General features: G+C 42.4%; 1 protein-coding gene across 6 annotated transcripts; it reads left to right on the plus strand.

Annotated features, from left to right (window-relative positions):
• Positions 1–599: 599 nt before the first annotated feature.
• On the plus strand, positions 600–23,442 carry P4HA2 (prolyl 4-hydroxylase subunit alpha 2). 6 transcript variants are annotated; one of them, XM_015875586.1, is made up of 17 exons: positions 600–696; positions 1,347–1,442; positions 5,661–5,760; positions 7,318–7,414; positions 8,945–9,096; positions 9,794–9,931; positions 10,923–11,162; positions 12,738–12,934; positions 13,634–13,810; positions 16,565–16,635; positions 16,877–16,976; positions 17,530–17,583; positions 19,819–19,878; positions 19,947–20,012; positions 22,029–22,097; positions 22,465–22,561; positions 22,916–23,442. In XM_015875586.1, exons 3-17 carry the CDS (start codon positions 5,679–5,681, stop codon positions 22,984–22,986), a joined length of 1,671 nt encoding a protein of 556 aa, XP_015731072.1. In that variant the 5' UTR covers positions 600–696; positions 1,347–1,442; positions 5,661–5,678; the 3' UTR covers positions 22,987–23,442. The 6 variants fall into 6 exon arrangements, with proteins under 6 accessions (XP_015731072.1, XP_015731069.1, XP_015731067.1 ...); XM_015875583.1 differs by lacking the exon at positions 19,947–20,012; XM_015875581.1 differs by lacking the exon at positions 19,819–19,878.
• Positions 23,443–25,649: the final 2,207 nt, after the last annotated feature.

The raw sequence follows: 25,649 nt of genomic DNA on the forward strand, positions 1-25,649 counted from the left end.
ACAGCCATGCAATCCTTTGTAAACAGAGCTGGAATGACTGTTAACGTGCAGCATGTACTATGTGAGACGTATGGAGCTCTGTAGGAAGCCCTGCTGACAAGGCAGCTGGGCCTTTTTGTTACGGCTTGTGATTTGAGTAGCTGCTAAAAGCTCCAGTGAAATAATCTCCATATGCTGTTTGTTCCCCTGATTCCTCCCTTTCTTTCTGGATTCTGGCAGGAGTTATCTCCCCAAACCTTGCTTCTTCAGCCTTGTTTCATTGCGTTTCTGCTCAGTGAGCGGAGCGGTGACGGAGGAGTCAATCTGGAAAGCGGGATGTTGTTTGTGGTGTTCCTTAAGCTCTGGTTGAGTTTCCAATTGTAGTTATTATTTAGGAATTATTTTGGTTGACTGTAATGATGATCGGCAGCGATCACTGTTCATTGTGAAGACTGGTAATGAACGCTTTTAATTGGCGGCCGCCTCCCAGGGGTAGGAATTGTCCCACAGCTCCCACGCTGCCTTCGGCCCCACCACCCCCGTAGGGCTGAGCGGCGCGGGGCGGCCCGGCGCCTCCACTCGCGGCATTACGGCGCGGGCGGGGCGGGGGGCGCGGCTCGGAGCGCGGCGGCGGCTCAAGAGCAGCGGGGCTGGGGACGGGGCGGGGCAGCGGGGAACGGGATCGTGCGGGCCGGTAGAGTGCCCAGAGGGGCTGCGGTAAGACCGGGGTGATGGGCTGCGGGCGGTGCTTAGGGTCGGGTGTGTCCGCTTCTCGGGTCCCCGGAGGCTGCCGGTGACCGGGCGGCTGTCGCAGCGCTCCTTCTGCCTCCGGCCCGACTCGGCGCGTCTCGGCGGGGCTGGAAAGAGCCAGAACGGCTGTCTGTAAGCAGGCGGCGTTGCGGGCTGCGGCACCTGGTTATTAGCGGCGGCTTTGGAGGCGGTGCCCTGCGGGCGGCAGCGGTGCGAGAGCTGCAGGGCGGCCGTCCCGTGTTACTGCCCGGGGCGGCCCATGTTGCTCCCCATGCCGGCTGCCGCTCGGAGCTGCAGCTCTGCGATGGTTCCGGGACGCGCTTCTTCCGCTCGCAGCTCCTTTCGCTTTCAGCTGAGATTCATTGTCGAATAGAAATCCTTTCCCTTCAGCCCGCAGGCACAGCTGTGTGCCGAGTCACTAGATCACCGCTCGGACTGTCACTATGCACATGGGGGGGGTGCTGGGGTGTGATGCACAGAGAGCTTTTCCGTGACCTGCGGGCAGTGCTACAGGGATTCTATAGCTCTGTGCCGGCTGCTCTCGGGCAGCATCTCCCCCGACTGGCTTTCCTAGAAGATAAACGTGTAATCAAACCTCCTCTCCTTTGACTTTGCAGTGCTTTGTGAGGGTGAAGCGGCTCTGGAAGGTCACACAGCCATCTTCTCCAGGCGGGTGCTGCAGCCTACTGGCATCGAGGACTTTGGGAATACAGGTATGTTGTATATATATAATATATACAAATCCAATAACTGCTGCTGTGATTTCTCAGACAGAATGCCACCCGAGAACTGTAAATTGCCGTTGCTGTGACTCTAAGGGAAAGAATTCTGCTTATGCTGTAACTTACTGAGATATACGTTTCAGTTCAGGAAGTACAGCAGTGAAACCTGGTGGCGCATTTCAGGCTGTAACAGCAGGGGGAGCATGATTTACTGCTCGATGTGAGAAGTTCTGTCTAGATTTAAGTCAGGAATCAAGTCTGTTTATAATACCAGTGCTGTGCATGCTGGCGAGCCTCCAAAGAAGTGAGCAGTAAACATAGATATCTTTCCTCTGGCTGGGCCTGGTTTTTATGTATGGCTCTCTGTATGAAGAATGCTGGGTATGTCAGGAGATGTGTTCCAGGGTGATCTGAGATCCTGTCCCACGTCTGAGCTTTGACTCAGTTGCTGTTTCCAGTTGAAAGGAGTACCTTGCTGACCACTGATGTGTCATTAAACAAGTCTTTCTGAATGGAAAATCTCCTCATGTAACATGAACATATGGAAGGCAGTCTAAAGCATCATGATATACCAAAGCTATGGGCTTTGCACAGGAAAATGCAGTCTGGATCATAATGCTGGAAAGCATATTGCAGTGGGAGAAGAGCCTGCTGTATTGCTTGTATCTTTACCAACAGTGTGGACTTTGGCTTCAGCTGTATGATGAGCTTGCATGCATTGATCCAGATGCTTATGCTTTCTGAGGGGAGTATCAGCAAGCATAACATTTTACACTTAAAAGCAACAAAGCGTGCAGTTTTGCACAGACATACCATGTCCTTGTCAGTGCGTGCAAGTGAACAGCTTTTCCTCTTTTCCTTTTGGCTTGCCATGAAACGTATGAGGAAATGATGTTGTATTATTTGTTAAGCAATTGTAATTGTTTTCAGATGCACATTAAGCCCTTTGGCAAGAAAGGTGGTGATGTAGGCATAAGCTGCTTTGAGCTGAAAACTCCAAGTATACTGGAGGAGGGAACTGGAAAGCAATTATTAGGTGATCCTTAAGGGAGAAAAGAACTTGTTTGTAAGGAGTCATGTAATGCTGGAAGGAAGCATTGCCTTTTCTCTTTCTCGCTGTGAGCAGGAGCTGTCTGTTCTAGGAGGGTAACTGCATGCTGCACTGATGGTGTCAGTAATCCAGGTGTGAGGTTCAAACTGCATCAGGGTGGGATGCTGATCAACCCTAGATTTTATACGTTCTCTGGTCAGGGGAGAAGCTGGATGTTGGAGCACCTGACTACATATGGATAATGGGTTATGACCCTGAATAATGTCTCAATTTCTGCTAGCAGTGAAGGTTTGCTCTATTAGGATAAAATTAATGTTTCTTCACTATTTAATCATTTTAATTAGTTTTAGAGCTGCATCATGTGCCAAGGATCTGCTGGCTGTGAGACTTGCTGCCTTGAGCTGGATGATTTTATGGCTGCTTTTCTTCTAGCTGTATTAAGAGAAGATCTTTACAATGATCCTGAATGCATTTACAATTCAGTCCATCCTCTGGCTCTAAGTATGAAAACAATCCAGCAGGTTTTTGTTTGTACTGTTGTGTTTAAATATAATTAGCCTTGTGTGTAGCCTTTAGGACTAATGGCAAGTTGTTGACAACTTCTGAAGCCACTTGCCTTGTAAGGAGTCAAGGGGATGGAGCACTTCTTGCTGTGTCTGCAGGTAACAGATGCTGGGTGTAAAGCACTGGCATTTGGAGAATGTTGGCTCATCCAGGAGTCCAGCCTCAAATTGCTGTTTGAAGATGGGCTGTTCTTCAGACCCTGGCATGTGGACCTCAGCTGTAAATGCACTGAGAACCCATCTGTGGCCTGAGGTGGCTTTGAAATAGTGACTTGCTTGTTATGCTGCTCCATGATGTGTTAAATTTAGATGCAGTGGGGAAGGACTATTTTAGCAGTGGTTTTCCAGGTCTCTTTAATAGCGCAGGCAGGCACCGAAGAAGAGTCAGTCTGTAACCCTGATTAGTGGGTGGAAAGCTGATAATCCTAGTAGGTGTGCAATTAACTTGTATAGATTGGGTCTGTGTCCTTATATCTTCTTGAGAATTTTTAGTGTGTTTAATAAAGAACTCAGTCTAACTTGAGAAGAAAAATTCCATCCTGGTCTATTTGGTCTAGAAGAACTTTTTCCTGTGGCCAGTGCTCATTGCAGCCTGACGGTGCTCTTTCCAGTGGGAGCAATGATTCATTGAGGGCTTAAACTCCCGAAAAGTGTTTATACAGTATCCATTTGGTTGGCTTTTTGTGCTGCTGGCTGGGTACTTTTAGGGGGAGGAAAGGAGCAAAGCACAAGATGTTGCTGTACGTGGAGCTGTTGAGCTCTAAGTGTCCCTGGAGTTGCTTCTTGTTGCAGTCCCAGAGGCTGGGTAGTGCTCACCTCCAGGGAGCAGAACACATTAAGGTATCTGTGCTCTTAACACAGCATATGCTGCCTGCTCTCAGGTCCTGCATGAGCCCTGTGTGTTGTTTAACTTAGGCTGAACTGAGCCTGGAGAATCTGTTCAAGTCTCCTGATCCTGCTGCAGAGCAATGTAGCTGCTCTCATTGGAATAAAAGGAAATCCTGAATTCACCTGCCTGGATAATAGACATACCATGCTGAAGATGCTGCTGAAAAAAGCCAGAAGTGCAGGAAATACTTGTCCTGCAGCTCTCTTATCTATAGAGTTAAGGCATTCCTGTGCAACTAAGTTCTTCCATGGTCCAAAGAAAGTAGACTGGCTTTACTGGTGTCTTGGTCATGGTGGGAGGTGCTAATGCCCCTTCTGGTGCTGTTCTGTGTTAGCAGATGGCCTGGCTGTAGTGTGTTGGGGGGAGGAGGGGAGCCATACACGTGTGTGTATGCACGTGCACTTGTGCTTTCCAAAACTGTTACGACATCACTCTTAGTCTCCTGTAATTCATTATTTCTTGCTGGTTTTCTGAGTAACAGCTATGAAAAGAATGTATACAAACAGTTTGGAAGTCCTACAGCCAGGTGTCTGCTGCTTCGAGCAAGAGCTGGTTTGTGTTTACTGAGGGTTTCTGTTTATTGACTCTAGAAAATCTGAGTGGGATGGCAAAGCTGTTAAAGATATGCTGTAAAGACAAGCTGCTAGCTGTAGTAAGTGTTCTTCTTGGCAGATATCCTGAGCCATGAGCGAACATGGTGGGGAGGTGCAGGGAGAAAGCAAAGTTGTGTTGTTTAAACTGGAAAACTCCCTTGTAATTGTTTTGCCAGGCTTTGTGTAGCGTGTCCAAAAAACCACTCTGTGAGACAAGAACAGCCCATGCAGATGGACAGTTCTGGCTCAATATATCCAAACTGATGTGCTTCCCAAGTGCTCTCCAGTCCCTGTGCTTTCTGCTATATCACTTATAGTGGCTTTTAGTGTTGGCAGACCTCTGCGTGGTACTGTTCATTCAGCTTTGCTTGATTCTCACGTTACCCATGTATGAGTTCTGAATGAGCTTAAACAAATTGTTTGGGAATACGTGGTTTGCAGGGGGGGTGAGAAACAGCACCATAAGAAGTCTTCTGTATTCCATCTGAGAAAGTGTTCTACTGCTTACTCATGCTTGCAAACTGTTGTAGTAATTGTTTCTGACTCCTCGTACAGCCTCTTAAGGCAATCAAAAGGAAAATGTAGGAAATATCTTGCAGTGTGGTAATAGAATAGTGTATGTCTGTTGTTCTCAGTGATGGTGGTGGTATTGGTGTGCTTGTAGTTTGCATCTATGTACCAAGGATCTTGGATTAAGGGATGGGACTCCTATCATACTGCATTCTTGAATAATGGAGGAAGGGAAGGCACCATCCACCTGCCACCTCCTTCTATCTCCTTCCTTTTGTTGCAGTGTAGGGATGCTGGGTGAGCTCCTCTGGTGGCTGTTCCACTCGCTGAGCAGCGGCCTTGAAATCCAAAAGCCATAAGGGCTGTGTCCAGAGGTCATACTATTGGGATGATGTATTTTGAACGAGTAGAGCTGGAAACTTTCACTTTAAACTTTTCCAGTGTTTGCTGCCACTTTTACCCTACAAAATGTGTTATTTATTTGGCTTTCTCACTAATTGTATTTCTTGACAGTATTATATAACTGTTTCCCATGTCTGTGTGTCTGACTGTTTTATTGAGACTTTATTGCTGCTGGAAGATGTTAAAACTCCTATTTTCCAGGTCTGAGCTTTCTAGAAGATGAAGCCCTGGCTGTGGTTGGTGTTCTTTACCAGTGCTTTCTTGATCTGGCATGCAGAGGCAGAGTTCTTCACTTCAATAGGTATGGAACCAACCAATGAACAGTGTTATGATGCAGCTAAAGTGACTGCCAAAACTGTTAAAACTTACAGATGAATCATATGACTGTCCTTGTATGGCTCTATCAAATGCTTCATCAGGGAGAGCAACACCAATATCCTTGGTGCTGTCCTGCATTGCAGGTTTTGTATCTCTGGATGTTGTTCACATTTGGTGAGCTCAGCACATTATGACTAACTTGGTACAAGTTTCTCTGAGGACTCTGAGTAAAAGATGACAGTCTGTGTTTTATTAAGAGCTGTGCATCTGGTGTTCTGAATGCAGCACAAAGCTTATGATAAAAAGCTTCATCCTGAGGTGCTGATTTCATGCAGAGGACTCCCATGATAAATACATGAAATATTCTTTTGCAAAATGTAACATTCTGTCTTCTAACTAAGCTGGGTTTAGGAATAGGAAGGAAAAATATCTCCTCCACCCTATCTGCTTTTGTAAGACTTCAATAAATCCCAATTAATTCATGTTGCTACAGGCCTTGAAAATAGTTTGATTTTATGAGATTCTTGTTCTTGAGTCCTAGCAGCTGTGATCAGTGTATGACTTTTGTAGTCAATCCTAGAAGTAAGCACAAACTGAGTTCTGCTGTGACTTGGTCTAATATTTCCCTGTGGAATCCCCCCATAAAGATAAGGTATGCTCAACTTTTGAGCTCAGTGAAACAGTGCTTCTGAATGATAAAGCTCCATCCCATATGGAATTTATCAGCCAGAGCAAAGCAGCGGAGTTGAGAGCACATATTTCTTGTGCTCCAGTGTTGACTGAATAGTGCTTACCTATGTGGCTGCAAGGGTTACTGTGAAGGACCATCTTCTCTTTGGATTTGCCTATGTCTGGATCTTGCTTGTCTATGGGAAAAGAACATCCTGTTACCTTTCTGCTTAATTATGCCTCACTAATAATGACTTTGGAATGCTGAAACTAAAGCTGTTGCTGTGTATATCCATTGGGTCTGCTGCTCTTTAAAAAGCAAAGCTTGTCACAAACCTTCAAATGGATATGCTAGCAGTTCTCTTCAATGGTGATGAGGAGAGACTGTCAGTCTGTAAACGTCAGTCTGAAGTTCCTCCTTAATGGTAGGTTGTGTTTCCACAGATACCACTATTGAAAAGCTGTAATTTTAAGTCAGTTGGATGGTAGAGTAGTAGCTGGCTGGTGTGACCTCATTTCTGTCCATATGCTGAACAGATGTTATGGCATCTGGATCTCTTGTTGCTTTGACTCAGTAGCTTCATTAATGTCAAACCTTTATTTTGATTGTCTGGCATATAATTATGATAGCAAAGCAATTTGGAGATGGCTTAAAAGAAGGCACAAAGCTACATGAACAAATGAAGTTGAAATTTAAATGCTTCATGAGGCTTTTGAAATGTCAGACCTGTATGTGTAGTAGGTCTTCCCAGCTCTAAGTGCGCACCTTTGATTTGTCTGTTCTTAAATGGGCTGCAGCAACTGAGGTCTTTGGTGCTGCTGGGGCACTTCTCATAACTGTGATTAACACTTGCTTGTATTCTGTTTTCAGGTCAAATGACAGATCTGATTTATGCAGAGAAGGACTTGGTACAGTCTTTAAAAGAATACATCCGAGCAGAAGAGACCAAACTGTCTCAGATTAAAAGGTAGGGAAGAGATTTGCATAAGGACAAAGGGCAACAAAGTGCATAACCTGTTGTGTTCAGTTACAGCACTCCTTCCTGTTCTGGTAAGCGTTTCCCCAATAAATATAATGAGAGTATAAGTAGTGCTGCCATGTAGAAGGCAGCAAAGAGGAGCCTTATCTGCATGGGTTAAATGCCTGTGGGTGCTGTTGCTCTGGGCTACCTGTTGCAAGCAGTGCACAGCTCACGTTATCCTGGTGCCTCAGATCAGTTAAGGCTCTTGCTGACAATGCAGTCCTCCTTAGGAAGGCTGTTAATACTTACCTAGCTAAAAGTTATACCTAACAGGGCATGACACCAGAATGGTCTGAGGTCTGGGTTGGTAGGAGCTGTGTGCCTGTAACTGGAGCTATGCTTTCCAAGGACTTTCTGAACTCCAGATGGTAACTGGCAGCTTGGTCTCCCTTTGGGGTTGTTGGGTGGGGTTAGGGTTATGAAACCGTGACATGATCCAAATTCCTTGTCACTTCTGTACACACAAATATTTATTTCTTGAAAAGTTGCCCTTTTGAAGAAAAACTGTCTCCTTTTCAAGTATGTTTAAAGGGAATGCAAGTTCAAGCTATGCATCCTTTCTTCAAAGCAACAGAAACCATTTGCATATGTCAGCTTTCTCTTTGAATGTGTGAAATTTGCAGTTGACTTTTATTCTGTATTGGTAAGCAAGAGTATATTTCAACTGTCACAATGCTTGAGCTCTAATCTGAGAGATATACTGTGTAACAGGGATGCTGAATTTCATCATTTGAATATGGTGGCATTTGACACAATTGCTTTCTATGTATAGAGATGTTTGATTCAATATACTGTTGTGAACAGAGTAAAACTTCACCTTATCACTACTCTGCAAAATAAATACTGGATGCAGTAAAAGCTGATATGTTTTTTGAAGTGGTGTCTTATTGTGGCATTAATCTGATATCTCTGCAGAGGGCTCTTGCTTTGTTGCAGCATCACGATACACAGAATAAGGCAGTATGTGCCAGTGGCTGTATTAAACTGCTTACAGCCGTGGTTCACTCGTGGCTTAGTGAGTTTGGGGTTAGACTCAAAGGGGATTTCTAGCATTCAGTTATTGGCTTATCTCAGCAAAGTTGTTCTTACTGAGTACTGGAGAGAGGCTGGCTGAATGCTTGTCATAAGGAATAATAGGAATTTGCACACATTTCTGAGATAGATAAACGATGCTTTTTGTTCTGAAGTGCAATATGCTGAGAACTGATGGCTAAGACTCATTGCAGGGGAGATGAATGCCTGCTGAGATCTAAATTAATAGGCAGGGAAATAAATCTCTTTGAAAAGGAGAATGTTGTGATTAAAAGTAATCAATGAGCCTCACTTCATCCTTGTGAAGTTAAAAGCCTTACATCTGGTTACGATAGCAAAAGCAGCAGTCAGTTGGTTCTAGCTATGTAATTAGGATGACTTCAGAAGGAAGACACGCATTCAGAAATTGCTCTCAGGCTGAGGCATACAATTCTCTCTTTCCAGCTGGGCTGAAAAAATGGATGTGCTGACAAGCAAATCCACTTCGGATCCGGAAGGGTACCTGGCACACCCTGTGAATGCATATAAGCTGGTGAAGCGTTTAAATACTGATTGGCTGGAATTAGAAAACCTGGTTCTTCAGGATACAACAAATGGTAAAGAGCTGCAGGGAAGGTGTTGGTGGGAAGTCCCCTAGCAGCACCGTTGCTTCCCCTCATGTTCTGGAAGCTGCAGACTCAGCTGTGGCTTAAATACTGTTGCTAATTTGGTTTGAAACGTAAACTAATGACTGGGCTCTTTCTTATTGCTTACCCAAGTGGGTGAAACCTGCTGCTTAAAGACTCAAGCTGTTACTTGTCATAAGCATGTTACATCTGGTTTGCTTGTGTAGTTTGCAGCAAAGAGGAGAATAGGATGTCCTAAAGTGGCCAGCAGTTATCAGCTGTTTTATATCTTTTCTTGAATTATATATTCCTCTGTGTAGCAGCTTACTCATTCTTCTTCCCAATACGCTGCCTCTGTAAGTGGTCACATTTGACCATCTTGATCAGCAGATAAGAATCAAAATGAGATCTGTACTGAATTGGTAAAGGACTTTTTGTCATTGTATGTCAGTAATTATGTGGTGCAAATGAAATTGTTGATGGTTATTTCTCTTGTCATTTGCCTGCTAACTGTCTTATAGTGGAACAGAAAGCAGTGCTTGTATAAATGAAGAACCTAATGAGAGGCTTTAAATCTAGTTAATTTGAATCTTAGAATTTAGAAACAAAGCAGATGCGTCCTGTTTTAATCTGGTTGATTGAACTTATTCAAACAGTTAAAGTTGCATCTTTTCCTTTTGTTGTGAAGGATTTATCACAAATCTCACCATTCAGCGTCAGTTTTTTCCAACTGAAGAAGATGAGACAGGAGCTGCCAAGGCTCTGATGCGCCTGCAGGACACCTACAAACTGGATCCTGAGACACTCTCTCGAGGGAACTTACCAGGCAAGTGCATGATGGTGTCCTCTGATTCAAAGGGATGCAAACAGCAACACCCTCAAACTCTCCACAAGTCCGTTTTGAGTGGGAATGAAGGACTATGGTTCTGAAGTTGTGTAGCTCAAGCAATAGAGGTTGCATTTGCTTTCATGTTTTGAGAATAGCCTTGAGGTTGTTTTTCCAGCCAAGCCAGGGAGCTGTGATCTGCAGTGACCAGCTCGAGTAGCACAGTTTTTATTTCTATTACTTTAAGGGGAAATCTGTTTTGGCTTTTTTTGTAGTCTCAGTACCAAAGCTACAAAGCCACTCATACTGGTAGCTATGTAGGCAAATGGAATGGTTGTTCCCTGGGAGCTTATGAGCTGAGCAAAGGAGATGCTCCCTAATTCACTGCTCTCATGGCTTCTTGCAAAGCATGGTTCTCTTCTTGCCCTCTTTATCTATGAAATGAAGACTATAACAATATTTACCACAAAGTTACTTTCAAGACTAGATAAATACATTATGATGTGTCATTGTTCTCTCAGGAGTCCTGATAGCTGTTTGTAAGAGATGCGCTAGCAACTGTAACCTGTTTCAATAACACTGCTTACAAATTGCCTAGACCTCATCAGAATGTGGGAAGTTATGATTACAAAATGGCTTTAGTTAAATGTAGGTCACTGACAGTGAACTTAAAATGAAGCCATATCTGTGCCCCTGATCTGGAGCAACCGGAAACCTGTTCACAATTGAACCTAGTTTGCCTAAATAACAATCAGCTTGCTTATGCACAAATATATACCTCAAGAGCAAACAATGCAGTGTGGCGTATAGCCAGACATCTCTGATGATTTAACAGTGTTAACTTAGCTTAGCAGGCTTGACATTAGTCCCTTTTGCCTTTATCTACAGCAGAAGATATTTCTGATATTTACTGATTTCTCAATGTGCGTCCACATATGAGGGCAAGGAATCTTCTGTGCGGGTTGCTTAAAGATCTTCTTATTGTTACTAGGAACAAAATATAGATCGTCTTTGACAGTGAGTGACTGCTTTGGTATGGGCAAGACTGCTTACAATGATGGTGACTACTATCACACAGTACTCTGGATGGAGCAAGCCTTAAAACAGCATGATGAGGGTGAGGATACTACAGTCAGCAAAGTGGAGATCCTAGATTATCTCAGCTATGCTGTCTTCCAGTTTGGGGACTTGCACAGAGCCATGGAGCTTACAAGACGCCTGATATCCCTTGGTAAGTGCTTTGTCAGTAACAGCCAAGAACAGTCATGGCCCATACTTATGGGTGAGCTGACTGGAAGGATTTTCTGCCAGGTATATAAACAAATATAGGTTATGGAGAAAAACCTACTTGTGCATGAAACATCTTCAGCAAGCTGTTCTGTAGGCCATGCTGTTATTACCTGAAACCCAAGTGTCTGTCTGACCACTGTATCTTCTGTTGAACTGTGATGTCTGGTACTGGTTAATGCCTGGACTTAAGGATTCCAGTGGATAACAAGGCTGCCATGGGCTCAGGCAGGGTACTACCTCTTCTGTCAAATCCTACTGACTTTTTAATGTTTCTTTTCTTTTTTTTTCTGTGCAGATGCTCTTTGATGTTAGATCGCTTCTTTGCCTGAGATCTTAGTATATTTTTCTGAACAGTCAGACTATAGATGGAATTTCCTGAGGCTTGGTTTTATCTGTGGTTTGTTTCTAGGTTTCTTTTGAGTAAGCAAGTAGGCATTCATTTAAATACAGCTTTGCTTGTGTTGGGAAGGTTTATTATCTTTAATTAACACCTTCTGGCTGAAATATTTGTATGGTTTTTAAATCAGCTGTGGTTCTTAATCTAGATGCTGGCTGCATCCTGAGAGTGAGTGAAGCTGTTTTATTAGCAGGGAGGAGAATGGGAAAGATGAGTAACTTCTGCAGACATTGAAATTCCTAGATTAAAGTTTACAAGAATGACTGTATTGAATCTAATTCCCTCTGCACTTATGCATAGCACTGGTAGCACAATGCAAAGCCTTATCAGCATCAGACAGTGGAACAGACTTGACAGTCCCTTGTGGGAGCTTCCTCTGTTCTGGGCTAACCTTTATCTAGCCAATATCAGCTTGTGCTTTAAGGGGTGGTTACTTCAGTGACCATCTTGGTCAGTTAAATGAGAGAGACAATGAGGTTGGAAGGTCAAAAGCAAAAAGGTGTTGTAAGCGCTATGTCCAGAAACACTTAGTGGTGAACTGTGACTTGTTCCTTCTCTAGGGTAACTATAATAGATGTTTAAAGCCATCTATTGATGGTATTTACTGGTTCATATCAACAGCAGTAATCACTAATGATAGGTCTAATGTGTTCCTGTATACCTCTGGTATAGGCAAGCTGGTAAATGGCAATGCTTAACTTCTGAGCTTCCAGACTTTACAGGAAGTGTTTGAGACTGAGGTTTGTGGCTGGGCTCTACTGTAGTACTGGTCTAAAGCCTACTTGTGCAGTGCAGATGAGAGGTGTGATGATACAGGGTGCTGCAAGCAGCCTGGCTTGATCTCTCATGGTCTCCTTCTCCTGGGTGGAATTAGACAGACAGTATTTAAAGTACAGGAAAATTGTGTTGACTAAAACCTTTTTCCACTCAGAATTGAACGTTTTGTAAGAGATCCTTTCAGAAATTACTACAGAAGAATGCCCAGCTTCCCTTTGCAAAGACACACAGGAGCATTTGGTTGTTTGATGGTGCTTTAGGAGGCTTTAATCTCAAATTCTTTTATTAACAATTTCTGAGAATGTATGAGTTACTAGTTCTGTCTGTTTTTCCCCACTGAAGACAGTACTCATGAGAGAGCAGGCAGTAATCTGCGGTACTTTGAGAAGCTGCTGGAGAAGGAGAGAGAGAAGTCATCAAACAAGACTGTGGCAGCTACAGAGCCAGTGGTGCAAAGTAGTGCCTATGAGAGACCTCTTGACTACTTGCCAGAGCGTGATATCTATGAGGCCCTCTGCAGAGGTGAAGGGGTGAAAATGGTAAGAGAAATGTAGAGCTGTACAGCCTTTGTGTAAGGACGATTGACTTTGCTGATTTGTTAAGCTGTGCAAGAAAAAATAAATGCAATTGACCAGTCTGAGACTTGCACTTATGTCTCAGCCTCTGTCTTGATCTGTTAATCCTGTACAGAACAGCTCTCAACTTAAAGGTTGAGAATTGAGTCTCTTGATGGTTTGTCTATTCAGTCATTTTAGTTGCTGGCTCTATTGCTACAATAGGAGGCTTTTTCCACTGAGAACTTCTTATGCTTTGCCACTGTTATGGAATCCCCTTTTGTGCATCTTGGTGGGTCCTTCTGGGGTGACCATACCGACCTGCCAACCTCTGGTACTTCAAAGTGCAGGAAGAAATCCATTTATTGCACTGCGTAGCTGAAATTATAAGAATCAGACATTTTTTAAGAGCCTAATTTTGTATATTTATTGAATCTGAATTTTATTGCCTTCCTAGGGTTTAACTGAGATTAGCGTTGCTGATTGTTTCAGTGGCATCTTGAGTAGCATGTTTTTATTCACAATAAATAGCAGTATTGTTGCTGCCTACCTCTGACACTAGCTGTGTGCTGACAGCTTTTGCTGGTGCTTGTGAAATAAGGCACACTTTTTATGCCTATTTTTTTTTACGTCTATGAATAGTGGTTGAGCTAATAATGCATTTTACCTGGTGTCTTGTTTCAGACTCCTCGGAGGCAGAAAAGGCTGTTCTGTAGGTACCACAATGGAAACAGAAACCCTCATCTGATCATAGCTCCCTTTAAAGAAGAAGATGAATGGGATAGTCCTCATATTGTACGCTATTATGATGTCATGTCTGATGAGGAAATCGAGAAAATTAAACAACTGGCAAAACCAAGGGTAAGTTTTCCTTCATCTCATTGACTGCTAATTGAATGCTTTCATCTTTGAGCAAAGGCCAGGCAAAGGATTTGAGAGAACAATTTCATACTCACAGATAATACACTGTGAAATTAAAGGGAACAACTTCAGAACTGCCTGGTGATGTGGGACCCTAAAGCCAAGGCTCCTGAAGGTGTTCATGCAGTGTTGCACTGAGCTGTGTGAAATTCCTCAGTAAATAAGGGCTGGACATGGAAAGGTAGGTGGCTGCCTGGCATACAGTGGTAGATGTCCAATGTACCTTCAGTCAGCTTCTTGAACTGAGGCTGAACTGAACGGCAGTACCTTTAACCAATGATGTGAGTATACATGATAAAATAGTAACCCCACATAGCTAATGATTTTCTTTGACTTTCCTAGAGGTGGATTTAACAACCTGTTTCCTTTCTGTCAATATGAGATCAGCAGTAGATGCTCCATCTTATGTGTTGTAAGGTCTCACATGAGAGTAGAACTGCATATAGGAATAGCTCATTCTAGCACTTCTGTAGCTGCTACTAACAACTGTGGTGATAGAATTCCAGTCAAGGATTGCCTTCATGCATTTCTAAGTGTAAACATAAACTGATGTTGACATGGTTTGAGGAACTGATGCTTCTTCGGACACCCAGAATTACTTGTTATTCTGGGCTTGTGAGTAGTGGCCAGCTGTGGGAGTGCTGGCAGCACCCTTCCTCCTCCAAGAGGACTCAGCTCTATAAACAGACTTTTCCTATTATGTCATACTGTAAAACTTTAAGAGCTTCAGATAAAATAGGAACATTGAAGGACTGATTTTATGAAGTTTAATGATTCAAGCACCTTCTAAGTAAGGCAGCTATTAGTTTTTTGTTCGTTTTACAGCTTTTGTTCAAAGCTTTAATGATGGAAAATATTAAGGCTTGCTAGGTTTTGCTAATGTCAGTAATGTCAAAGAAATTCTTTGTATCACCCATGCAGCTGTAACATTAGTATCTACCTCCTGTTGGAAGCTGATCCTATCGTCTTAAGATTTGGACTTTAATTATAAGAAAGTGGTTCCTTTTAACTTATTACTCAAATCTGAACTGTTCTGTAGGAAGAATAGCTTTGAGTTCTGCAGTACTACTGAAATACTGCAAAATTCAAATCCTATGGTGAGGTGATGGTGAATGTAGCTTAATTTCAGTTAGTAATCATGGAAGCTCTGAGACAAACTCTAAAGCACTGTGTTAGTTTTGGGCCTGGAAGGATGAATATTTTCTTGCATTTTCAAGAAACTTCTACATCTGGGTCCAAACACTTGGTATTATCTACAGTTTATGCTTGCCAGTATTTCTTATTTTGTAGAGAAACAACATCTGTATGTGATACTCAAGTTGGTTCTCATTATTATTTTTGCAAAATGCTATTGCTTTTATTCCAGATCCAAGAAGTAGTTCCAACTTGACAGGCAATACATCAGAGCTGACTGTTGTCAGCTGTTCAGTGCTGGAAATGGTCACCAAGACTCTCGACTTTGTTGGTGTGGGAGCCTGAAAAGGCAAAGATATGCCACTAGATCTAAATGCAAAGGGCAGAAATCAAGCAGGCATGTACAAGCTGAAGCAGCAGCATAATAAAAAGTTTGGAAAGCTGAATTGCATCCCCAAAGCTATGCTTCATTGCACAGTGGAGAACAGCATTGTCAGCCTGTTTATTCTGATATGATTTATGCAGGAGAAATCTGGAGCAGAATAACTGAGTCAGAATGAGATGCGTAGATGTGCCAGAAGCTCTTGTAGAGGGACGAGGCAAGGATTGTAAAACTGGCTGGAGGCTTATTTGAGGAGAAATGAAGGAAATAGCTGCCTACTGTGAAGAAAGTGCAAATAAAAAGGCTTTCTGGGGCCTATAATTAAGCGGAAGGAAGAAGGCATGATTTTAAGTGTCTGTGGTTTTCAGGAGTTAAATTTAAGTGTGGTCTGACCTCACAGTGTCCCAGTTCTTGTTCTCAGTTGCAAGTATGAAACCCAAGTGGCCTGTTAAGGTAGCAGCAGGCTGTTGCTTTGCTGCCACTGTGAATCTGGTCAGTTCTGCAAGGTTCCAGACTGCTCCTATATGTAACTATATGATGTAGCCTAAAAGTGTTACATTACTTGCTGTACAAAATGTGTGGATAAGCTGGTTTAGAAGTATCTGTCACGGAGAGCAGATGTTGCAGGCGTTTTCCAAATGGGAAAATCTTAGTGTGGTAATATTGAGTCTTGTCCTGAGGACAAGTGGATTTGTCTGCCATGTAATTTGTAATTCATTTTGCAAATGTTTTCATCTGTGTTTTTTTAAGTCTAAGAATGAGGTTTTTTCCAGTCCACATGAAGAGAGGGCTGATTAAATGTATGGAGCATCCAACACTTTCTGCCAAGAACATAAGCTTCATATGTTAACTTTGTTGTTCCATCTTGTTAATATGGAGTCCAGCTGCTTAAGAAGTTGCTTTTTAAAAGGTACTTCAGTTAGCACTGCTTGTGGATTTAATGGATATCCTGGCTTTTGCAGTCAATTGCTTTTTCTAGAGTCAGCTGCAGGTGGTAGATTGCATTTGTGTATACTGTTCTACCCTGAAACTGGAACAAAATTTAGGTTGGAGTTTAACTTTCATCCTGTGATACTCTGAAATTTGATGAACCAGCTGCTGATTTTATTTAGGATCTAAGTCTATTTTTTGACCTGTAGTTGATGTTTCTTCCTGTTTGGGATTTTTTTTTGACACAGCTGGCACGAGCCACAGTACGTGATCCCAAAACCGGTGTCCTTACAGTGGCCAGCTACAGGGTATCAAAAAGGTAAGCCTAGAAAAGAGTTCAGCCTTAAGTTTTCTGTGCTTAGCAGCCCTCGTGTGCTACCTCAAGGTGAAAACTAGAAATGCTTTGTATGCAGCAAAAGCTTGCACAACAAATGCATGGTAAATGGCTCATCTGTGTAACTTAGGGCAGAAGAAATCCTTCTCTTTTGGGAAACTGGTGGTTGGGGCTTTGTATTTCATAATGATGTTTCAGTGTTTCCCATCCCTTTCTCTTGCCCTAGTTCATGGTTGGAGGAAGATGATGATCCTGTTGTGGCGAAGGTGAATCAACGAATGCAGCAGATCACGGGGTTAACAGTGAAAACAGCTGAGCTGTTGCAGGTTGGTACACTGTCATCTTACCAGGACGAGATCTGACAAGTAGCTCTTTGATGGGGTGGTGTGGTATGAATCCAGAAACAAATATCAGCAGTGCTCCTCACCAGCCCTTCCTAGGCATTCTGTTAACTGAACTCATGGGTTCCTGGTGAGTGGGTGAGGAAGGTCATGAACAGTATCATCTCCTTGATCAGATGTGTACTACAGAAATACCCTTGCTCAGATCCTGCTTCTTTGGAGGAGTAGGGAGTAAGTATGATAGCAACTGTTGCTGCGGGTTCATGTTTATTGAGGTTGTTGTGGTGATAAGCAAAGAGAGCTGCTGTTAAGCAACATCAGTACTAAGAAATTCTCAGTGAAACCCTTAAACTGAAAGGGAAGGAACACTTAATGCTTATCTGCACACCTCATTACTGGCAATCTGAAGAAAAATGAGTTAAGCATGTAAATAACAATCTTGCCACAGAGCATCATTTTTTCAAAGGATGATTTGGATCTGTAAGAGTTATTTTATTCAGCAGTCATTTGCAGTTCACTTTGTTCTTCTATTCTGCAGGTTGCTAACTATGGAATGGGAGGGCAGTATGAGCCACACTTTGATTTCTCTAGGGTAAGGTTTCTTTTCCAATTGCTCCTTGGATGTAGGGTGGGAACAGATCATTTTGGGAACTGTTAAAACCCTTCTTAAAATGTCTTTTCTATTAAAACACTCTACTGTATAGCTCAGTTGCATGGAATGGATTATGACCTCTGGAAAACTCCTTTCCCTGATGCTAGAAGTTCAAGAGACCAATGAATGAATCTGACTGCCTGCTTATCTTTGACCCTTTGGTTCCTTGCACAGCGTGGAGATATTGAGTGATAGCCATGCTGCTCTTATATGTAATCCTTCTGTTAACCTATTAGGAAACACATCCTGGATGGAGATTAAATTGATATTCAGTATACCGTTGTGTTAATAAATTTAGCAAGGTTGTCAGAGTCCTTTTTTGGGTATTTTAAGGTACTTTGGTTGAGCAGCCTCCAAAAGAGCAGCATTTATGGAAGCCTTTGAGTTGGAACCCTTCTGATGAAAACCTTTGAAGCTGTGATTGCAGCTGCAGGGGATCAGCAGGGCTTTGTGACCTCTGTCCAGGATGCCAGTGCTGTGATGACAGCAGGGGAGCTTACCACTGGCACTTGTTGGATCTATACCAGGCACTAGAGGGCTCTACCTGGCAGTGTGAGCTGAGGTTAGCTGTATGGGAGGGGAGAAGACAAACTCTTCACTGCAATTTTAAGACAGTTTTGGAGCATGAATCACACTGAAGAGCTGTGATGACTTGCTGTTACAAACACAAAATCCATCTGTGTGGTGCCTTGGTTACAGGTAGAATCATCTCTTCACTTGAATCCATATTAATTCAAAATATTATAGTATTTTTACCGGATAGAAAGAATGGATTGCTGCAGCCTGAGGGTAACCCAATAACTGAGTACAGAATGGAAGGGGCCCCACTTAACGCTGTTCATAAATCTTAAATAATAATAATAACTTAATCCTCAACACTGTGGAGGCTCCTATTCTTTAGCTTTGGCCTGTTGAGAGAATTTTGCTGTGAACTTTAGGAGTGCTTTGTTTCCAGAGTGAAGCCAATGCTCTTGAATTGTCTTCAGAGCCTTTGAACTCAAGGACCTCAGATATCAATTTGGTCATTATGGTCTTTACTTTTGGATTAGGCAGCTGGGGCAGAGCTCCATTTGGAATGTAGCCTTGGCTGCAGTCATCAGTTAAAGCGAGGCCATCGGGGAGTTTGCCGTGGGCTTGGACTGGTCTGCCAGGCTCTGTGCGTCACAGATTCCAGTACTGGAATCCAGAGACATTGCTCTCTCACTGTCTGATCGGCCTCACAGCTTTTTGTTCCCTCACAGCTCTCAGATTGGGAAGCTTTCATACCTACATATTTCAACTTTCAGATTGTGTTGAGTGCTCAAACGTTACAGAAGAATCTTATGCAAATCTTGAATTTGCATGCACTGATGCAGGAATTTTGTGCATGTAGTTCTTAGTGCAAACCCATTTCAAACAAAATGTTTTGTTGAAATAATCACGTAGATTGAACTACAACATCTTAGAGTTTTTCTTGCTGTTTGTCTTTTCCAAATGTGGGTCTGCATTTATTGTGTTGAAGATCAGTTTTATATTGAAGAATTCATCTTAATGTTACATGGCTGAAACTTGTTGACAATTAACAATACAAATAAACTTCTAATTGCATTTTTCTCTGTGCCCTTCAGCTGTACTGGGCTTCTGGGTGTTTTTCTGCTTCTAAAGTGACACCCATATGATCTCATGCTTTGACATATGAAACTTACAACACTTGATCTTCTTGATATGGTCCTTAATTCTAGATAGACGACCATTTGAGATAATTACTGCTTTTCTAATTGATTGCTATTAGAAATGTATGAATTTTCTTGGGACATTTGAGATAATCACACGTTGAGACTCTAATGTCTTATCTAAATGCTGTTCAAGCTGAACTTTTCATAACATCAATTGTTGACTTTAGATCAGTGTCCACTACAGTAACAGCCTATTGGTTATTTAAAGACCACTTAAAAGCATTGCTTCTATTCTAATGCCCTGAGAATTACTTGCGTGCTACTTCTCCTTATAGCACCAACGTGCAATGTGCATGCATTTATGCACTGTGGCTGCAATTTGTGATGGCTTTAGTGCTGCCCTGTGAATCCCCTCTTTAATTCCAGCTCTCTGACCCTGCGGCTCTTCATGCGGAGCTGCATATGTAACTCTAGTGTGAGTCCATTCGGAATGTGAGGTTAAAGTTGTTGTCTGTTACAGCGACCCTTTGACAGCACACTCAAATCGGAAGGAAATAGGCTAGCGACGTTTCTTAACTATGTAAGTACCTTTGTTTGTCTGCTGTCTGTGAGCTTGAAGTTTGCAGTTATTCTCATTTAATTTTATAGAAAGATGAGCCAGATGCTTTCAAGCGGTTAGGGACTGGAAATCGTGTGGCCACTTTTTTAAACTATGTAAGTATGATGCTCCTTTATGAATTGGGTGTATCTTAGTGATGTGTTGTTTGCAGCGGGCATGGTTGTTTGTAGGGGTTTGTTGGTGCTTGGAAGGAGAGTCTCCAACTCTTCAACAGCATCAGGTGCTGTCCTGTTTGAGTCTGTAGAATTGGGATGTTTGTTAACCCCAGAACAGAAAAATTAAATAGGGCCTAGTTTTTCCTTTCTGGCTGCTCTGCTATGAAATTTCTTACTTTCATTGCTGGGAGAGGAATTTGACTTACTTCTTAAATGTGTATATGTGGGGTACTCCTCACAATGCTCAGTTGAGCACTTACTATCAACCACTTACTGTGAGGCAGGAATGTTGTTGCACTGCTTTGACAGCACTTGATGGTGTGGTGATTGACAGGAGCTGGAAATGCTCCAGTATAACTGTCACTTCAGCAAGTGGAAGAGACATGGTTCACAAACCTGATGCAAGTGGGGAATGGTTATAAACAAAACTGAAGAGAGTCATTAGCTGTATGCCTTATACAGCTATAGACCATGTGTGCCAAATCTTAATTGGCAATTAACGTAATTGCACAGCTATTTGTAGCCTACTGTTATTGTAGTTTTGTTCTGGCAATACTTGGTCAACCTATACTTAACTGTATTGGTAATTACGAGCACCCAGTCTGCTATATCTGCCTTCTGAGTGATGAAACTTCAAATGTAAAGAGTGAGGGAATGGTTATAGCTAAGCTAATGCTTTGTGTGCAAATTGCATCCCAGAACCAAGCCAGAACTTCTTTCAGCTTTGGCAGCAAGTCTGAGACTGCCAGTAGGCTTCAATTCAAAGCACCTCAAGGTTTCTTGTTTCTCAGTCTTGCTTCTCAGACTCCTGGACAAACCTTTATTCTCAGTGACTAATACGAAGCTTATGCTCTGCTAGTTGTATGTGGTCAAAGGCACTTCGCCCTTTGTGTGTCCCGTGTAGAACATATCAAACATGCATTGTTTCTACTGAAGAGTGGTTTGTTGTTAAGATGTAGGTATACACTTGGGGAGTTGTGTGCACAAGCTTTCTAGCTGGAAGGGGCAAAACACTGTACTCCTTTGGTATCTTGTGCCCTTGCATTGTAGGTACCAAGCAGGAGGACACCTGAGTGGTAATAACATCTGTTTTCAACAGAAATCCAAGTTGCAGTGAAGAATGTGGGGGTTGTTTTTGATTGTTTACATTCTGTGGGAACTGGATGTGATTAATTTGTTTCTTTCCATTAGTTCCTGATTAAAAACTTATGGAGATCAGTGAAAATATTACCTAGTTTAATGGAAGTGTTTCCAGGGGCTTTGAGCCATGTCTGTAGAGCTCAGAGTGAGTCCATTATTGCTAAAAAATTCAATAGGTATAAATTCATTCCAGTATAGAACGACAAAGCATAAGGATGTAAGCATTTCTTTAGAGCCTTGTTGGTGTATGTATTAAAGCACTTGAAGTAGAATAGAAATATTGGGGAGCAGCAAAAAAATTGTGCAGAAAGGTGAGGTCTTCTGCTTGTATTGTGTTTTTGAAGTGGTTGACCAAGATGCTAAACTAAGTTATGAAAATGAGTTCCAAGGACATGGTTTCAATTTGAGAAAATGTGGTATTAACAGGAACTTATTTTTCTAATTGAATCAGAAACCTGAATGCAATTCTTGAAATTAACTTTACTCTGAGGTCTTCTCCCTTGTTCTGCAGTGATGGCTTATTAATGCTGCAGGTTCACAGTTTGGTTTCTTTTTATGGCTAATTTGTATAATATGTACTTGTAGGTCAGCACTTCATTGAGCTTATTCATGAATAAAAGCCTTCAGCTGAAATAGCCTTCAATAACCAGCTTAGCAGTTCATGCTGGTTGAAATCCGTCTCTTCCTTGTTAGTGCGAGTCACAGAGGGGTGGGTTATGCTGGGACAAGGGACACTTAAGCTTGTGGGACTCTATGTACAAAAGGTGTTGTAAATAAATATCGGTTTGACTTTATTTTCTCACTTTGTTTTATCAGATGAGTGATGTGGAAGCTGGAGGAGCTACAGTTTTCCCAGATTTTGGGGCAGCAATATGGCCCAAGAAGGTAAAGTCACTCTGGGTATGGCTGCTTCTCATCTCCCCTCTCCATTTACTGTCTTTTCTTGTTAGTCTTGTTTCTGTTTAAGTCACTTAATGTGGCCATGCAGCTTGCTTGATTCTTAGTGTTTATAGCAGAAATGGTTTCAATGCAGAGTTGTTACTAAATAAGTCTTGTTTTCACTCTCTGAACACGACTGAATTGGAGTTGAGAGTAAGTTGTCTTTTCCATGTTCTGCTATTTGTCACCTATGCTGAAGTGTTTCATAAGAGCTTGCAATTGAGTTCTTGGGCATTATCCCTCTTCCTCATGTCAATAACTTCAGCATGTTGGCTGGGTTCTGGCTAATCCACATCTGGTATCTTTTCTGCAGGGAACAGCAGTATTTTGGTACAACCTATTCAGAAGTGGTGAAGGTGATTATAGAACAAGGCATGCAGCTTGTCCAGTGCTAGTAGGGTGTAAATGGGGTAAGTAAAACTGCTTTAGGAACAAAACCTTTGGTGTGTACAAAGATGGTGACATACTGAACCATTATAATAGCATTTAATAACTGGGTATTATTGCTTTAACTACTGGAGTCACTTGGCTGTAATGAAAACTCACATATCAATATGTAGCATTAAGCAGCTACATTGTTCAGCTGCCTCTTCTCTTCAATGACCTTTAATGACACCAGAATCTAACTATACTGGCCCTGTGAATCTTTCTGCTTCCTGCTGGGTGGGTGGAGAAGTGTAAAACATCAATGGAAGTAATGGGTTTCAGTGCTGTACACAGACTGGGTGCATGGTGGTAACCAATTCCATGTCTTCATTCCGCAGTTTCTAACAAATGGTTTCATGAAAGAGGAAATGAATTCTTAAGACCTTGTGGGAGAACAGAAGTGGACTGAAATCCAGCCTGCTGCAGACCTTTGTCTCTTTGTCTTCTTTTCTACTGTTTGTTCTTCCAGTTCATTTCTAAGAAATGATTTGTCTTTTTCCCCCCCCCACAAGAGTCCTGGCACTTGTCACAGAATGACAAATGTAACACCTGTGAGTGAAAGTAAATGGCTTTGTACACATCTCTTGTCTTAGTTGCTGTCATTTGTCTCCATCTTCCCTCACCCCTGCCATCTTCATTGTTTTACTGGTCTTCCACCCTCAACGTTCTCTCTAGTAATGGTGCAAACAATGTTGTGGGTGATCCAGAATGCTTGGGTGCCTGGTCTTGTGCCTTTTGTACCTCATAAGTTTTAGATGTTAAATATTTCTTCAAACCAAAGTTTTTTTTAAAGTTTTGTGTACATGTTAATTTTATTGTATTTCTATGGATCATGAGTTTTGAAATAAATAAATGTTCTTTCAAAGAATATTTTCTTGTGTCCGTGATGGAGATCAGTACTGGATTTAGGGAACAGTGGGCCTTTATTTCCTTCCTTTTTGAGGGTTTGTTTCTTCATTACCCTTTCATTTAGAAAAACAACATGGTTTTGGGCAGTGCTAAATATTGGACCATGACACAACTCTTGCAGCTTCTGCTGAAGTTGGAAAGATTAATTTGTTTTGGAACTGTACTGTAAAGAACAGGCAGGCTGCACGCTAAGGGCCAGTGAAGCAATGCCATCTCAGTATCACACTCATCAGAAGCCCTTCCCAGTGTTACCTTTTCTTGCGTGAGAGGCTCTCAGAAAAACCTGATGCCCTTTCCAAGCAGTGGTGATGATCTTTGACTGTAAGAGTAACTGTCACTGATGTAATGCTGACAGTGTTTTTCCCTATGAGAGCACTTGATATGGCAGTTGTTAATATCCCAGCATATGAGACAGACTTGTAAGTGGGAGAAACTTCAATTACATTGGGACTTTCAGCCAGTCCTAAAGTCAAACATAATTTACACTGAGTTCCTTTGCACAGTATGCAGTGAAAAAAGTATAAAGACTGAATGAGCAAGAAAAAGGTAATGCTTTTTAAGCAGCTCTCAGGCACTCTGTCACCTAGGCCGTCCCCATTTACCTGCTCCAGACTCAGTGGAGTCCAGCAACAGCTTTTGCAGGGTGGAGTTTAGTAGTTGCTGCCTAATCTCACAGCACTCCTTCGCCTGCCATGAATGTTGTGGTTGTTGGCAGGCTGCTCAGACTATTTCATTTCTGACCTCTGCTTTTTCCTAGTAAAATCTCTCAGCGCAGCATAAACTTGGGAAACAAGGAGCTTTGCTTTATTACAAAGCATTTGACACATGACTGCCTCGCAGATGTGAAGAACTGGTGGTGAGCCAAACCCTCAATTTCTAGTTGGACCATTTCGATTCTGTGGGGAGGAAGAAGAATCTACTTAGGCTTTCTATCAACATACCATGTTGACAGATGAAGTTCTCATCAGACCTCCAGCCAAAAACCTGTACATCTTCCTCCTGAAACTGTGTTGTTGGCTTGGAAATGCTGTTGTTAGCTGAGTTGTATTGCACTGAACTGTTAATGCTGTTTTTTCTTGCTTATTTTCTCTAGGAAAAAGCTTTGTTTTTCAGTTGTCTTCCAACTTGATTAAGACCATCCCTGAATTGGGCTGTAGTGTGTGTGCAGAACTGCTTGTTGTGCTGTACTGAGGATATGCTTATTGCTAATCTCAGCTGAAGCAAAATGCTTATTTTAGGGGGAAGAGCACATGTGACTCGGCATTCCATAACCTCACAGGTGTGTTTGTGTAGTTTGTCAGATTAATATTCCCTATTCTGTCTTGTATCATACTACAGGCTGAACAGAATATGATGGTAAGCCTAAAATGAAGCTCATGTAGTAGTTTTTAGACTTAGAGTTCTTATGCTTGAACAGACCTTCATCCAGGGACAGGGAGCTTCTGTAATGTATCACTGTTGCTTAAAAGTTTGGTTTGGACTGAGACAGTGTTTTCTGACATATCGCTGACTTTGCTTTATTCTGTCGGGTTTAAATACTTAGCACAGATATTTATGCTTTGAGGTCTTTCAGAGCTCTTCAGGTCCTGTCACTCACTGATGTGGTCTTTTAGGTACTGATGGAAGCAGATACCGTACGAACTGTCATGGAGACATGGTCTCTTATCACTGCTTTTGTACTCAAAAGAAGAGGAGCCACCCCCAGACCATGCTGGTAATCAACATCCAATGTGAGCATGTGGCTTCTTAAGCTGTGGCCCCAGCCCAGCTGTGTGGGCATATAGTGTGTTGTGGAGCAGGACTGTAGCCCTACATGCAGGTTAGGAATCACCTAAAGCACAGACATTCAGCTCTGTAGACTCAGTGAAGGATGTTATCTTCTGTGTTAGAAGCTGCTGCTTTCTGGTTACAGCGGAAAAGCGTCTCCTATCTAATCACCTGAGAGGGGAAAACTGACGTTTGACCTAAAGTGTAGAGAGTGGTGCCTGGAGAGAAGGTTTAGTTGTGGTGAAGGCCACGCAAGCAAAGCTGCTGACCTCTTCCTCTCAGAGAGAGAGCAGCCTTGGTGTTCTGTGGGGAAGGTGAGTGTCATGCAGATGGGCTGTGTACCTCAGCAGAGCTGTAGATCCACTAATGAGGAAGGAAAATGGTCTTTTCTCTGTG

The sequence above is a fragment of the Coturnix japonica genome, chromosome 13 (genome assembly GCF_001577835.2).
Source record: "Coturnix japonica isolate 7356 chromosome 13, Coturnix japonica 2.1, whole genome shotgun sequence".
NCBI classification, from domain to species: domain Eukaryota; kingdom Metazoa; phylum Chordata; class Aves; order Galliformes; family Phasianidae; genus Coturnix; species Coturnix japonica.